General features: G+C 28.6%; 1 protein-coding gene across 2 annotated transcripts; it reads left to right on the top strand.

Moving 5' to 3' along the window:
• The first annotated feature begins 1,888 nt into the window (after window positions 1-1,888).
• Window positions 1,889-15,719, top strand: LOC124354679 (protein kinase C-binding protein NELL1-like). 2 transcript variants are annotated; one of them, XM_046805312.1, is made up of 8 exons: window positions 1,889-2,020; window positions 5,257-5,454; window positions 5,958-6,134; window positions 7,684-7,869; window positions 10,213-10,398; window positions 11,039-11,082; window positions 14,329-14,437; window positions 15,142-15,719. In XM_046805312.1, the coding sequence occupies exons 1-8, from the start codon at window positions 1,912-1,914 to the stop codon at window positions 15,393-15,395; spliced, it is 1,263 nt and encodes a 420-aa protein (XP_046661268.1). In that variant the 5' UTR covers window positions 1,889-1,911; the 3' UTR covers window positions 15,396-15,719. The 2 variants fall into 2 exon arrangements, with proteins under 2 accessions (XP_046661268.1, XP_046661269.1); XM_046805313.1 differs by lacking the exon at window positions 10,213-10,398.
• Window positions 15,720-16,537: the final 818 nt, after the last annotated feature.

Consider the following 16,537-nt stretch of genomic DNA (forward strand, 5'->3'; position numbering starts at 1 on the left):
TTATTTTCTACACTTTATTTGAATATGCACTGTTCATAAACTCATTATGTGTAACCTAGTGAACTCTTGTTAAAATCAGTGTGTTCGGCGTCTTCACTGCCTAGTGTGAAGTGGTCCTTCTTAATCGAGCCTCTAAAATATTATCTAACGGTTCTCATAACTAAAATTCATTCTTTTCAATTATAGTTATCCTTAATTAAACAGGTCAAAGTAAAACTGAACATAAAGCATCTGCTTACTATTCATGGCCTCTTAAAAACTTCAAAGTATGTAATACGAGTAGGAGAATGTACGAAATAATTGAAGATAAGAAATATATTGTATTGTCAATGTTTATTGAAATTAAATTAGGCTGTTTCCAATTATACAGATTTATATATATATATATATATATATATATATATATATATATATATATATATATAGAGAGAGAGAGAGAGAGAGAGAGAGAGAGGGGGGGGGGTTATATTAAACGAAAATTATCGTTCTGGCAATCTCATAAAATGAAGAGGACCAAGTCACGATTCATAAAGCCAAAGGTGCTCTGAACATTACCTTCTATATTTTGCGAGATTCTCAGAGTAACGTAATTTCTTTACTTTAAAATATTTTTTACTTATAATCATAATTATGACTTGTAATGTACTTAGCATCACGTACGTTAATTCGCTTGTTCTAAAAATTAATTCGTCGCAGTCACAGATTATTATAACAAATTGTTGTTTCCTGAAAATAATATCAGTTCGTGGATCATAATTCAAATTACGAGTTTGATTGGAAATTCCCTTTGGCTTTTTTCCTATCGTAGATTTATTAACTCCATTGAGATAACACCTTATAACTGCTACTTATACTGAACTATAAGTTTATAACTATAACTAACTAGTAACAAACAAAATTTAAATTGATTTGTACTTTTGATCATTCTTTTGTTGGTAAATATATATGACTTTATATTACATTCACGATACTGTTGAGAACTACAATATTTTGATACTTAATAATTTTATTTAACAACATAAATTTGTTTCAGGCAAAGAACACTCTACAGAATACAAGTTTCCTTAGCGTTCTTTAACTGTTTGTGACAGAGAAAATATAAAACAGAAAATTAATGGTATTCTTCCTTTATTTTATAATGCCAAAAAGAGTTAGACGATAAATATGAAGAAAAATGCTTATATGCAATAAAATCAGATAATATTAGGAAAATGGTTGAAAATATAATCTGTATATTTCACAATTATTTTGTTGTATTTTTAGTTTACGATAGAAAATAATAAAATTTTTCATATTAAAGATAATCTATATAAGTTCAGAATACAATGTTCATAATACGCCGTGATATATGATAACTTGTCTGATGTGATATATCTACAGAATTTAAACATCGTATGAATTGTTCTAAGTGTTTTAAGCATGTTAAAACATATTATATTACACAAAAAGCAAAATTATTCTCACTTTCTTATTGCAAGACTAGATTTGGAACAGCAGATTAATGATTAAAAACTGTATAAGATTCTTATTATAGTTAACATCTAAATCAGACACAACGATATTTGATAAAGTGATTGTTATTAATAGATATAAACTTCCTTGCAGTTCTTCATTCTGGACGACTCTGAATCAGTAAAACGAGTTCCACATTTATACAGGTAATATTTCAATAAGTTAACTTTAAACAGAATTAGTAATAATATTTGTTGTAAGTACCTAAACTGGTCTTCCGACTACACATTGCTTCTTTTACGATTTTAATATATACTACAGCAAACGTAATTGGTAAGTCACACATTATTATGGCAAGTAGTATTTTCCCAGAAAATACTATCAGTTCATGGGTCACAAGTCGAGGTTACTTTCTGATACCGACGCTCCATTACGTTCAATACTTCAGTTGCTCAACAAATGTGCTCAAAGTTAAATAACTTAGAAGTAATGAAGACATCCATACATTTTATATTGCTTACTTTGTGTGCTCCAATTCTAGGAATATCCGTAGGTAACAACACCTCAGGTAAGTGTAGTATAATATTAGAACAAGTGCAGAATCTGTTCATTTTTTTCTGTTTATTATCTAACAATGTTGAATTCCAAACATTATTATAGGAAATTTGCATAAGACGTTAACATACATTTTAAATTTATTTAAATATATATATATAATATATATATATATATATATATATATATATATATATAATAACTAGCTTAAGGTGATCTGAACTTTACATGAAACCGATAATTGCAATCTTGGTAATGTTGTGGCATAAATAAGCATTAATCGTATCGGTATTGTATAACGCATTGATAATACATCCAGTAAAGTATAAGTAATCATATAATACTTAATAATTTTATACGAATACATACTTTACTGGTTTTTATGAGTAATATTTATATATATATATATATATATATATATATATATATATATATATATTACTATATAGATTTATTTATAATTCGTTCAATAAATTCAAATATTTTACATAAAAAACATAACTCATGATCTGTAAACACCATCAAGAATGTTATATATGTGGTACACCATATCTACAAAAGGAAATAACAATTATTGTTTGTGTTAGATTATTTTAGTTTATATTAGAAATTAACATATATTCGTTGATAAGAACTGCCAGATTGAGAGTTGTTTGTATTTCTATCTTTTATTCTATGCAATGAATATAAATATAACTAATATTATAGCTTTAAAACATAATAACATAATTTATATGTTATGTAGTATTAATAAAGGAAATACTATAGTTATCAAGATAATGTTATTTAGCTGGAAAATTAAATAACCAATTTTCCGCATGAACAGTTAAATACTGTCAATCACACTTTACACGACATATAAGAAAAATATAACAAAGCCACAAAACTATAACTATCCAGCATATGGGCAAATACGTGTATGAGAGGAAAGGTTATAAATTAAGAATGACTAAATTTGAAATAAACTAGAATAGTTACAACAAATATGTAATAGACACATTTATACCCTATCAATTCAACTCGATCTATCTTTATGTGCTCGACACAATTTTTGCCTGTTTCCCAATGCTCGAAAATTAATCGTCTTTCAAAATTTGGTTGAACTGTACATTTGTCTTCCTCCTCCGATAACCCACATCTATCTTTATTGATTATTAGACAAATGGATAGGAATGAGTAATAACTGATAAGATTAATGAGTTACTTAGTTGACCGAGTTCTTTGGTATTCGTCATAGTCAATACAACTGACCAATTTTCACCCAATTTATTAACTTTTTATACTTTACAGGTTGATATAAAAAACAATTATTCGAATTTTCTAAATATTTGTCAGTATTATGGAAATTATGTCTTACGAGTATATTGAGTTATAGTAACAATAGACAATGTTTTAAAATCAATCCAAAATAATAATTTAATGTTGTATGTGTATGATATACCAATATTTAGCACAATAAAATTTAAAATACTACGTTTAGAATTTGAAAGTTAGTTAAATGTTAGTATGTGTCTTAACTGTAGTTGCATATAGTTGTACATATCCTAGCTAACAAGTATTGTACTTAGTGGGAAATTATTGTATTATTTCTTGAATACATAAAGTTAAATTCGAAATTCAATTAAGTTCATTTTATATATTGAAAGTAAGTTAAAAAATTTTACCTTTATATATATATATATATAACTTATAGATTTTAAGCTATCTAGATAAGCTAATAATGTTTAGACAGAATAACGTTCCTCCACAGAATATAAATAATGCGTTTAAAATATGCAAGATATATTTAAAAATCTATAAAAAAATTTAAGTTGACAACTTATGAGCATAGGAATATACGGTGAATAAGGAACATAGATCATAAATAATAGATAACTCAACATCTCAAAAATGTGACTAAGAGATAGACAATTTAGGGCCTAAGAAATAAATTAGTTAATAATCAAGGAACTACAATTTTAATTTCAGAAGGAAAAAAAACGAATAATATTCTAAGTCATACGAACTACTATATAAATACAAAGGTAAGCAAAGGATGCTACGTATTGGCTGTTTATTTTAATTTTTCAACAGGGTTGCGACACTATTTCATATAAGAGAATTTTGGAAACTCTTAAAGATGTAGGAATGAAGGAAAAAGTTTGGCATGGTTAATATTCTATTTACAAAACAGAAAACTTCGGTAGAAGAATAATAACATACCCGTATATAGTAATGTCAAAATCCATGTACTTAGTATGGAACTCATCTAACTTAGTCCCAGGGGTTTTCAATACTAAACAAATTAAATATTCGTAGTTGTCTAACATTTTAGAATTTTTGCCTATGCCCTATGGTGCTGGTGTTAATAAATGTTATGGTTTTCTATCAGAAAAATATATATCATGAATTTACGCTTGAGAAATAAAAAGTTTTTATTGAACCATTTATGAAATTTAGTAAATGCACATGTAAATTGTTTCTAATGCCTGAGGATTCTAATAAAGGATTTAGTTTCAGTGACTAAATTAATAAAGCTAGTGGTCAATTTCAATTTCGTAGGAATTACAATAGTTGATAGGTTAGTTTGGTACATGTAAGGAAAATTCAAAACAAGATGTTATTTAGTATGGCTGTTATATACAGCCCAAGAAATGTAATAAAGAAACAGACTAAGATTAGTATCTTAGTCTGTATGTTTATCCATAAAATATTTTTATAATCTATATTAAGATATGAAATGATTGTTTTGAAATAGCGTCAGATTTCGTTGAAGAAGACTTCGATAACTGCAATATACAACAATGCTAGAAATAGTTTTCGATATTAGATACACAACTTATGAAGATTTTTTAAGAAAGGCTAATACACTTTTTACTCAAGGATATCTTTATGTACACTGTATTGGTAATCAAATTTGGAGGTAGTAATTTTAGGATTCTATATTAGGCTCCTGCTACTTTTGTAACGTTTTGTTATCTCAGTAAATGTTTCAAGAATTTATATTCCGTACAGATCAAGGTTAACTATCCTATATGGTCCAGGTAAAACTAATAATAGAAAACCTGCATTTCTAAACCCAATACTAAATGTGCGGTTATAAATTTTTAGGAATACCAAAATAAAAAATCTTCAATAATGAAATCGAAAAGTAATGTATGAGAGTGAGGTGCGAGGGAAAAGTTAACGTATATTATTTCACCTTACAAGTGAGCGATCCTACTCTAAAGTGATTATGTATACCAACTAATGTAATGTGTGTTGTTTCAGACATTAACTGTGAGACCAGTGACGACTGTAGCTCGGACAAAGTGTGCTTGGACTTTAAATGTGAAGACCCTTGCCTTGGCGTATGTGGCTTTAACACCGTCTGCCACACAGTCAACAACGTTTATATGTGTGCCTGTAAACCAGGTTATATAGGCTACCCTTTCAGTGGCTGCTATCATGAAGGTCACATACTTTTAGGTAAAATTTCTATTACTTTTCATGCAACTATTTAATTTATTTTATTTTGTTTTTATTTTCTTTGAAATAATCTTATACAAATAATAAGAATAATAATACAAAATAAATGTTGTTTCTTCTGTAAATATTGTTGATATGTTGTAAATCTTATTACAGTGAGGTATTACTCCAAAATGAGAATCTCAGCTCAAGAAAAATGTAATAATATTAAATTGTGTACTTTTTACTAGGAAATATAATTTTTTGATTGCTCTGTTGCACTATTTGAATCCTTGTGCAAACCAATATTATAAAAAAAACTGCCTGTTAAGTCTGAAATGTTATCACGTTCTGACACCAATACTAAATGGATAACTATAGATCAGAATATCATTTTCAGTCTTAAATTGCTAACAGTAAACTGTTTTACTAACTATCCACTACTTACTCGTATTATATTTTATATCTCAAGCACTTTTACCTTTCGTAGTTACCTAGTTATAAATGTGGACAAATTTTTACAGAATGTACAATGAACTCGGATTGCCCCGAGGAAATGGAATGCAAGAACAAACACTGTGGGGATGTCTGTAAAAACGCTTGTGGACTAAACAGTCATTGCAAAGGCATCAGACATCGTCCAGTCTGCTCTTGCAGTCCAGGACATGTTTGGGATCCATTCTTAGGATGTCAAATACAGAGTAAGTCAAAGTCATCATCAGCATCCGGTCAGTTAAGTGTTTCAATGATTGTTATGTAGAATCTTGTAATCTAAAACCTGTGCACATAACATAACTATAACCTGCAGAATCGTGTGTGGGTCTTCATTTTGTTGTAACCACACTCTGAGGTTTGTATACGTACGTATCATTATTAAATTGTGCGGGTGAATGATCAGGAATACGTTATCATTTTTAAATTCAAGGATACTGAAAAGTTAGAAACAAACAAAGTTTGCACTAATGATGCGACATCATAAGTTCAGTTTCCAGTGTCTCTGATTATTTAACTGACCCATCAATTTTGAATTCCCAAAGAACAAACTAGGTAGTCGTGCTGTGGTCAAACGAAGAATATTTATTACCTTTTACATATTACACAAAAGAGCTAGTAAGTACTCTGAAAAACATTTTTAATGATCATGTACTTTAAACTGAAAAAACTGCAATAATATACAATCTTAATAAATTTAAGATACTTAAATAAAAAAGGGCTTGGTTATATTTATAGATACAATAAAACAAAACATTGTAATTGAAAAATCTTATCTATTGTATGTTTGTGTATTCGAGACCCCTTAAGTTGTTTCGCATGAACGTTATCAACTTTTTGGGAAGTGTTCTTCACTCAAGGTAATGGATGTTGTAAGGGTTTTAAAACTCCCCCTATTTCCATGAATATAAAAAATACCTCAACAGTAAAATAAGCCGTATTTAATTGAATGAAGAGCACTGAAACAAATACAACCGGAAAAAAGTTTGAGAGTAACCGAAAACCAAGTGAATCAAAACAGTGAATATATTTCTAATAGGTTATGCTCAGAATAATGTTATAATGTTGAAGCTCAAATAAAAATCGAAAAACGAAATAATGAGTGACATCAAATAAATAGAAATTAAACTTCTTTTGGAAACTCCAAATACTATAAGTAGTTAAAAACAGTGTGACACGTATGTTTTCTTCTACGAGGTTTACAAGAATGTTTAAGAAGAACACGTAAAGATTTTTATTCTTTACAGTTTATGTATATTTTTATTCTTCATAGCTTGTGATTATTTAAATTTCGATAATTATAGGAAAGGTCTATATAAGAAAATAAAAAGTCCTTTTTTATTTATTACATACGAGTGAGTTGTAACAAAATAAATCATTGCTCAGTATTCAGAGTGAGGTGTTTATTAGTCCAGCAATCTAAGAAGAGGTAGTTAATTTTGGGTTTGGAAAATTTGTTCTATATTACATTTTATACAATATCAACAAAATTACTGCCTGAAATACAGGAAAATTTAACTAATTTTTTAAGACTCCACTTGAAAATACAAGCATTTAAATTAGGCAATTTAAGTCTATTACGAATCAGAACCAAATATAAACAGCCTTTGATAAAAAATATATATCATATAAAAATATCTTAAAGACCTATAAAATTAAGCTTAAACCATATTTTTCAGACCTATAACCGATTGCACAACCTGTAACTATATATTAGTAATTCATAATCTTTTAATGTAATATTTATGCCATTTCTAGAGATTAAAGAGTGTACAGAACATTCGGACTGTCTCTCAAATCGCACTTGCAGCAATTTGAAGTGTGTCGACCCTTGTGACAGTGTCTGCGGTAACAACACAATCTGCACTGTCGAGAATCATACGATAGCTTGTGCTTGCACACCAGGATTCATCGGCAACCCTTTTCAGAACTGTGTAAGTCAAGGTAAGTCAGTAAATATATTATATATATATTATAAATAATTGTTACATTTTAACGTTTATGATTGAATTTAAGCGATGATTGCACTGAATTTTAAAAACGCATACTGGGCTCTATTACAAACTACGAGATACGTTAACCTTTTTCTGGAAGGCAATGAACGCCGGAAACTATAGGGAGCGGGGCAGCCAGCTTTGAAGAAGGCAACTAATTCTCAGTCCAAAGAAGGTAATTGACGTCTTCACCCGAAGACTGTTAAGGGAGAAGAGAGCTAAAAACTTCTTGCTAATCCACCCAAAGCAACAGGTGATCACCAGTAAATAAAACAGTTGATCTGTCAACAAGGTTAACAACCTAGCCAAAGCACAGTAACAAAATTAGCAGTGGCCGAGGACAGAAAAAAGATTGGCTAAGATACCGGGCCGACTACCGACCAACAAAATAAAAGTGGCAGACGCTACAAAATAATATTATGCCTTATTGCAGTAAAATAAGACGCTTATTCTTTGCGTAAGAAGTTATTGAAAAACTAATAAAAGATAATTACATCCTTATTCACCAAATCGTATGGCCTTAAAATAGTTTGATTATACTAACATTTTGTAAAGATTTCATAATACATACCACTTTTCTTTTTGTATGAAAACATTCATAACATTCATTGTCTGCACATCCATTACATACTATTTGAGAAATATTTAAATCTTTTATGTATACTATGTTATTGTAAGTTTATTTATTTATTTACTAAAGTAAAACATCAAACAATTTTTTATTACCAGAAACAATTTGGCTAAATTGTTGTTATACAATATATATATATATATATATATATATATATATATATATATATATATATATATATTGCATAAATGCCAATAGCCTTATTTAATTCTTCAATAAACAGTGAATCACAAAAAGTACTTGCTCCGCCGGGATTCGAAACCGGATCTCTCACTTCCCGGGTGATTGTGCTACTATTACACCACGGAGGCCTTACTTTTTACGACCCAATTACATTGTATTTGGCAGTGTCTGTCATATCTGCGTCTAAATAACTAAACTAACATATCATTGGAAGACCAAATAACTTTCAAACAAATGGTGTTTACATTAATCAAATTTGTATAAATTGCAATATAAAGAATAAAAACACAAGCTTGTTAAATATATACAGTCAGTTTTAGAAAATAAACGTTTCAACTTTGGACCACCATATATCCATTAATTTAAAGGTAGACCGTATTTGTATTTTTGTATGATACCCTTTATTTTATTCTCTATAAAATCATATAAAACACCTTATGTTTTGCATTGTAACTTATTTTGCTATTAGTTTTCTTTTTTAACTCTGCGCAAGGAGTTAAAAAGCTATGCCATCTAAGGCTAAATATCGTGGAAATCATTTATTGTGGCAGATCCCCCACTGAGGTTATGAGGTTCCAGTTTTTCAGTTTAGTATTATAATCAAAAGATGGTAGCATTTAACCACATAATCTGCTTTTTATACCTAGATCTCTAATAATGTTGCTTTAGAACTTCATCCCTCCTAAACCATGCAGTAGCAAAGGCTGGAGGACCGACTGTTGCAATGGGTGTCTCAAAATGTTGCCACAAGCATAGTATAATGGACCTTTTTATAAATTAAAATAATAATAGTAATTGCCTTTGGGTTTTTCCGCAATTTTTCTATAACAGCTCATGTATTATATTGAATAGCTCACATGATTTCAGTAACACGAGCTTTCTAGACAAATTTAGAAGTAACCTTGAAATTAAAATCCGTAGCTATCTTAGTAGTGTAAAACAATAGGGCCCTGTGATACTTATAAACGAAAGTAGTCATATATAGTTTATAAGGTGAACTTTTTTTGTTGTTCATAGACAAAAGAATTAGAGATTAATAAACATTTTCAGAATCATTTTGACGTTGATTGAGTTATTAAATTACATTGATTAAATTCTTATCTAATCAAGTTATTGACATTATAAAAAATGTTAATCGTTCAAAATATTATAGAGATACAATTTTTATGTTTATAATGGAAACATGTAAATATTATTACATTTAAAGTCTTATTACAATATCAAACTATTAGTGCTTGCAAAGTTTTTTAATATAAAGCTCGTATAGCAATTTGGACAATAACATCCATATTTTATTTTATAAAGAAACAAGAATTATTTAAGAATTAATGTATCCTATACATGACGTGTTATCAGAAACTAACTGTATATTTGCAAAAAGTTATACTCTATTAATTTCAGGTAAATAAGTAAAAATGTGGATACTACTTATATTATATATAAACCTATTTGTGTAATTCTATATTTTTGTATTTCCAGTAATTAAAGAGTGTACAATGGACGAGGACTGCCCCTCAAATCACACATGTAATAATGGCGTGTGTGCTGAAACTTGTAATGCAGTCTGTGGCTTGAACACTATCTGTATTATCAAAAACAATCATGCTGCTTGCTCCTGCAAGCCCGGATTCGTTGGCAACCCTTTCCTGGAGTGTGAAGTTCAACGTAAGTACATTAGTAAAAATATAGTATTTTATATTTCAAAATCGTATTGAAATTCATAATTCAATGATAAGCTATTAAACGAGGTATGAATAAACTAGACTATTGTACGTGTGTCATTAACGTTCATTAACGTCCAAAGGAATAACGTGTAGAAATCATGAGTCAGTCCTGTGTAGAAATGTGAAGTCAGTCAAAATGTAGATTAGTTTGCTCTCATGTAGATGGATGATGTAGTGTGGATTAGGATATTATAAGGATACACAGTATAATAGAAGTAGGCCTAAGCGTTTCCAGCCCTCCGTTTGATAGATTTCGCCAATGCTAAAGAAATTCATCCCAATAAATGGGGAAATTGTGATAACATATAATCTAATAAAGCAAATTATTCTTTGTTTTATTCCATAAAATATATTAATTATATTTGTAAAATATTGTAATTCGAAAAACTTGTACAACTGTTAAGATTTAGATACTAATTTGTAACATTTTAGCTAATACTGTAAGAAGTACTTAATTTAAAAATATCATTCTAATTAACATTTACACAAAATTAAGGCTTTAAAACTCACATAATATGCTAGATGAAGAATTATGAATAAAAAATTATATAATAAAATAAGTATTTATGTATATGTTACAGGTACCATAGAATTACAGAAGAAGTACTATATTGGAAAAGTTGAGGTAAACTTACGTGAATGTATTGTAAATCCTACCTGTCGAGTTCTATCTATTAACGAGTATTTTGCTTGTTCTATCCAAAACATAATATATGTATATAGTGTTTTAGATTATAAACGATTCATAAACGACACAAATATTATTGTGAGTTATATTTTGTGTTTTAAGTTTTTGTAAGACTTTGAAATTTTAACTAAAATATTTTTAACTTATTCGTCTTTACAATATATTGTAAGAACAGATTAGCTGATCCTAACAAATCTAACACTTCAATATTAGGCTCATTGACTTTTTCTAACTTGTTAGATTAAGCCCTGACACCTGATTTCAAAACGGTAATTTAATCGCATTCAGTCATTATTTGATAGTAATTAAAGTCCTATTGCATTTTTCAAGCGTACTTAGGCATGGATCTGGTATATATCATTTCAGTGTTTGAATTTAAGGGTGCAGAGCTTAACATTAATCTCATAGAAAGTTTTGTACGTAAATGAGCACTTCTGGTTTCAATTAATTATATTTCCAAAATTACAGAAAAGTTTGTTTTGTTGCCTCGATTAGAAGTGAAAATAGGTAGGTCTTTGAAATATATATAATTGGATATGATAAAATATTCTTGGAATTTACTTCTATCCTTCTCATGCATTTTCGATCTTTTTCTAATGCAAGTTACAGTTTACGTGATTGTCCCGACGAAGAAAGTATATATATATATATATATATATATATATATATATATATATATATATATATATATATATATATATATATATATATGCAGCATAGTGAAGCCTACTCGGTTAAAAGGTGTCTACTTTTGACTGTGTAAAATCACACATGGTGCGGCAGTTGCGTTGAAATTATTGCCATGCTTAAAAAACTATATTATTTAATAGCTGTCTGAAATCTACTACGGTCAGAAAGCGACTACTTCCCGCTCTTTTAATCTACTTCTGATCTAAGTTATTTATATTGCAATAGTTGAGTTTGCCTTCTTGTGGCAATAAGAAAATACGTATACAAACATTTGTAGAATTTAAAAGATTTTTTAGGTCTAGCGAGAAATTCTACTTACTTCCTATCTACTTATATAAGATAGGATATTAATGAACGTTATAGGAAGAAAATACTTATAAAGTTCATAAACCTTTTCAAAATTGTAGTTTGTAAGATTTAGTATTTTGAACTATTTTTCAGACTTAGTTTGGGAAACTCTGTTTTCTCTTAAGCCACTGTTAACATGCCCTATCACAATGTCAAAGAAGCTCGCCAATTTGAGAACAGCATGTGAAAACTATCACAGTTTTCACATTAGATTAGATGTTTTAAAATGGTCACTCATGAAATCTAGAGTGAAAATGAGGTGTTAACTTTGTATTTGCTATCTACATTACGCTAATTATAAAACGATATACAGTACAATATTTATATTTCTATATATAACATAAGTATTTCTCTAACCTTCGTATAAAACAGTAACATCTGTTTTGTGTCCGTAAAATTTGTATAATAAAACATAACTATAATGTTTTTTTTTCTATATTAAAGAATATTCCAGCTAGCTTTTGAGATATTTCTCTCAAATAACACTTCCTTGGATTTCTACAAATAATTTTAAAAAGAATTAGCCGAATTAATTTAGTGGTTCTCAATATTAGGGATTACCAAAACTTCAGTGATTCTTTGTTACTTATGAGACTAATGGAAATATGTACTAAAATTTACTAGTAAGATTCTTGTTGATATAAAATTTGTTATTTACACAGAAAAGGAAACACTTTTATAGAAATTATGTTTTGCGTATCATTACAATCCGTTTAATTTATGACTACATTTGAAAAATATATTTATAGTTTTATATATTTATTTTTATAATAGTTATTTGATATTAATCATTTATATAATTTTTTCAATTCTGTAAAAATACATACTTGGTCAAACACAAAACCTGAAACATTACAAGTAAAATTAATGTCTTATTTTACCAGTTTTAAAACATTCTATGCCTTTTGGAAACAGCCTATTTTTTCTAAAAATTCAATATGCTCTTTTATTGTTTTTACTCTTATTTTCTCTGTTCTCCATAATAAAATATCGCAGTTTGGCCGTATCAATGTAATTTCAGTTTGTTACACTTATACTACCTCCTCCATAATTTTTGTATACTTGTGTGGAGTCAGGACATTATTCACATTGTTTGATCTTTAAAAGATTTATATATTTCTTAAAATTTTCGTATTTTTCGTTCTGATACATGGAATTTGAAGTAATAGATAATCTATATTTACCTGAATTTAGACTTTATAAACATTGGTTCGTGGCACTGGTTCGAATTCAGTTGGTTAAATGAAATGCTCAGATTATGTTCATTAACATATTGACAGTGGAGAAAAATATTTACATTTTGGCATCTGTGAAAATAGTATATCTAGTAATATACTATTCTCAGTAATGTTATTTACAGCTTGTAAATTATGTCATTCTTTAATCCATGAATTTAAAAATAAATATTAAATTATATTTAGATTACGATAGTACAAAATATTAAAACTTTTAAAGGAATGCTAATATTTTTTTTGTGAATCACAGTTTCATTGACACAACTTTTGCATTTTCAGAGGCAGACAGGATATTTGAGGTAGTAATCATTGTCGCCTCACGGTGGGTTAGTCATCCCGATATCTCTTACAGGTTCATGACTAAACACACTTAATAGCTGGCATATGTATGATTTAGGATTTTACTTTATGGTACCCAGGGGAATGATGTATATTACATTTTAACAAGATTATTAACATTATACGTGACAAATATTCAGTACAAAATATAAAATACTTTACTTTCAAACCCAACCCACCAAACTCCGTTGTTCTGTGAACATGCCCCAAAAAAATCTACTTAATCAGTTATACTATAATTATGAACCAGGTCACCGTCGACTCTTAAGACACTAAGTGGACATAAGACACAAATCACGTAACTTCATGATAGTTTTCTATTTCATTTTCATTATTTAGATAATATAAAAATAAACGCTAAGACAAAATACGTTCATCAATTTGGAAATATATCTAACCTCCTTAAAGATTGCGCCCAGACCGAGTCATCTTTTGAGGGTCGGTTGAGCTACTAGATAGGTATCGAAAGAATGTTATTGCCAGATTATAACTTATTAAGCAAACCCTCAGCACTCAAACAACATACATATCTGTCGGATAACAATTGATCTTAGTCTATATTTGTTTATAGGTGACATGGACTACTGCTATTGAACGATGCCGCAGTAAGGACATGTATTTAGCTTCCATTACAAGCTCGTCAGAACAGGACGATATAAAGAGAGCATGCAATGAATCAGGTCAGAGGTCATTTTAATAAAAGTTCACCACGTTCAATTGGTTTTGTTTGATTACTGAAAAATCTGTAAAAACTTTAAATTAATTAATAAAGTCAGAACAACTATAAAGTTAAGCATATATGGATAATGCAAACTTGTCTATTGGTATGTACTGTTAATCTTACATTATATATATTAGAATAAAAATTTTATGAAACATCTTAAAAATATAAGTAATAACCATTTCATATTGGTAGATCTTTTGAGAATGTTAAGTAAAAAGTTATAACTGTTAAATTATTAATAGAAATGTTTCCTATATAATTTTTAATAAAACGCAAATAAATAGAGTTGAAATTTATTTAAAGTTAATATTAGAAATATTTTAGGCTGTATTTCGCAATCATATAATAAATATGTGTTACGGACATCCTTCACAATTAGAACATGTCTCATAAAACTTTTAAATAATCAAAGTTTATTTGTGAGGTTTTTAAGTTATTTTAAGTGCTAGTCCACTTAAAAGTTCGTAATATACTGTATATTCCAACAAAATAAATGTAATTTTTCTAACAATGTTTAACAATCCTCTTTATTTTATATATTTTCAAGAGAGGTAACACTTTTTATTTTATGTTTAATTTAAACCTTACACACCTAAGGATGGAGATATTTCTCCTTGTTTATTTGCGTATTGACGTTGTGATATCATTCATATTTTCCAGGAATAGCAGGGTTAGTGTGGGTATCTGGATCTGACCTGGCCTCAGCAGGTGAGTATGTGTGGAACTCTACAGGGAAAGGTTTTACGTATACCAACTGGAAATATGGAGAGCCAGAGGTCTCGGATGATTATCGATGCGTAGCGCTCGATACCTTTGATTACAAATGGCAAACGAGAGGATGCAACTTTAAACGCTACTATGCCTGTGAATATTTTAGATGTCCATCAGAAAGCCACATTAAATATTCTATTTAACATATGATACAAAAAATCCAATTTTATATCAAAGAATGTTTTACAAAGTAGGGTATTCTTGTATAAGCCTTCTTAATTTATTATACATTGTGTAATTGGTTTATTCTTAAACCGTTATTGTTCTGACTGTTTGGAATTCTATACCTTTCTCAATATATATATATATATATATATATATATATATATATATATATATATACTTAAGATTTTTCATTTATACCCATGCATTTTTTGCGTTCCACTGTCTGTACAAAATATGAAATTTGGATAATTTTTATGATTTAATTCCAATGTTTGTCCTTAATAAATAATTTTCCAAGCCCAGCCAGTCTTAATTACCCGTGATATTTATCAGACCAGTTTTATATAAAGTTTCAACCTTATTTTGCCTGTACTTAATGATTTTACTTGAATTTACTTGAATGACGAAAACTCTCGAGATACTACAAAGTGATCAATAAGCTTGGGAAGCCTTATATGCAAAACAACGTTTGCCGTTTCATAGGTTCATTATTAAAGAAGTTGGTATTTTTAAAAACTTGAACGCCCACCATGTTGGAACGGAATGGAGTGACAATATGGTAAAGGAAATTAGTTACCACATTTGTAAGATTCATTTTATGTTAAGTTAAACTGTTTTGAAAGGTTCAATTTTCAGCTGTCGTGTTTGTCCTCTATACGTCAGGTTTGGTGAAGTTTCATAAAACTTTTCTACAGGTTCTATCATGAGGATACAATCTATGTGCGTAAATATATTCAAGATGTATTTAAAATAATATTAAAACTTATCTCTTAAATTTTGCATTGATGTTACCTATTTAGTATAAAAATGTATTTATCTAATGTCAAAATATATTCTCGTTTCAAAAATATTACAAACATTACTTAGATTTTTAAAATATTAAGACAGGCTTTATAAAATACAGATAGGATATTTCTTTTCATTCATATCCTCACTTTATTTTACTCATAAACTATACAAAGACACGTGCTCTTCTTGGGTTTTCTTGAATTCTCTGGACCTACTTTAACATTGCAACAATGAACTTTCCAGTGTCGCTGTATATAAATAGTAACACCTTAATATCAAGTTTAAGAAACTTTGTATTCCAACTATTTAATTGTGTAATTATTAGACTTTT

The sequence above is a fragment of the Homalodisca vitripennis genome, chromosome 2, assembly GCF_021130785.1.
Source record: "Homalodisca vitripennis isolate AUS2020 chromosome 2, UT_GWSS_2.1, whole genome shotgun sequence".
NCBI classification, from domain to species: Eukaryota; Metazoa; Arthropoda; class Insecta; order Hemiptera; family Cicadellidae; genus Homalodisca; species Homalodisca vitripennis.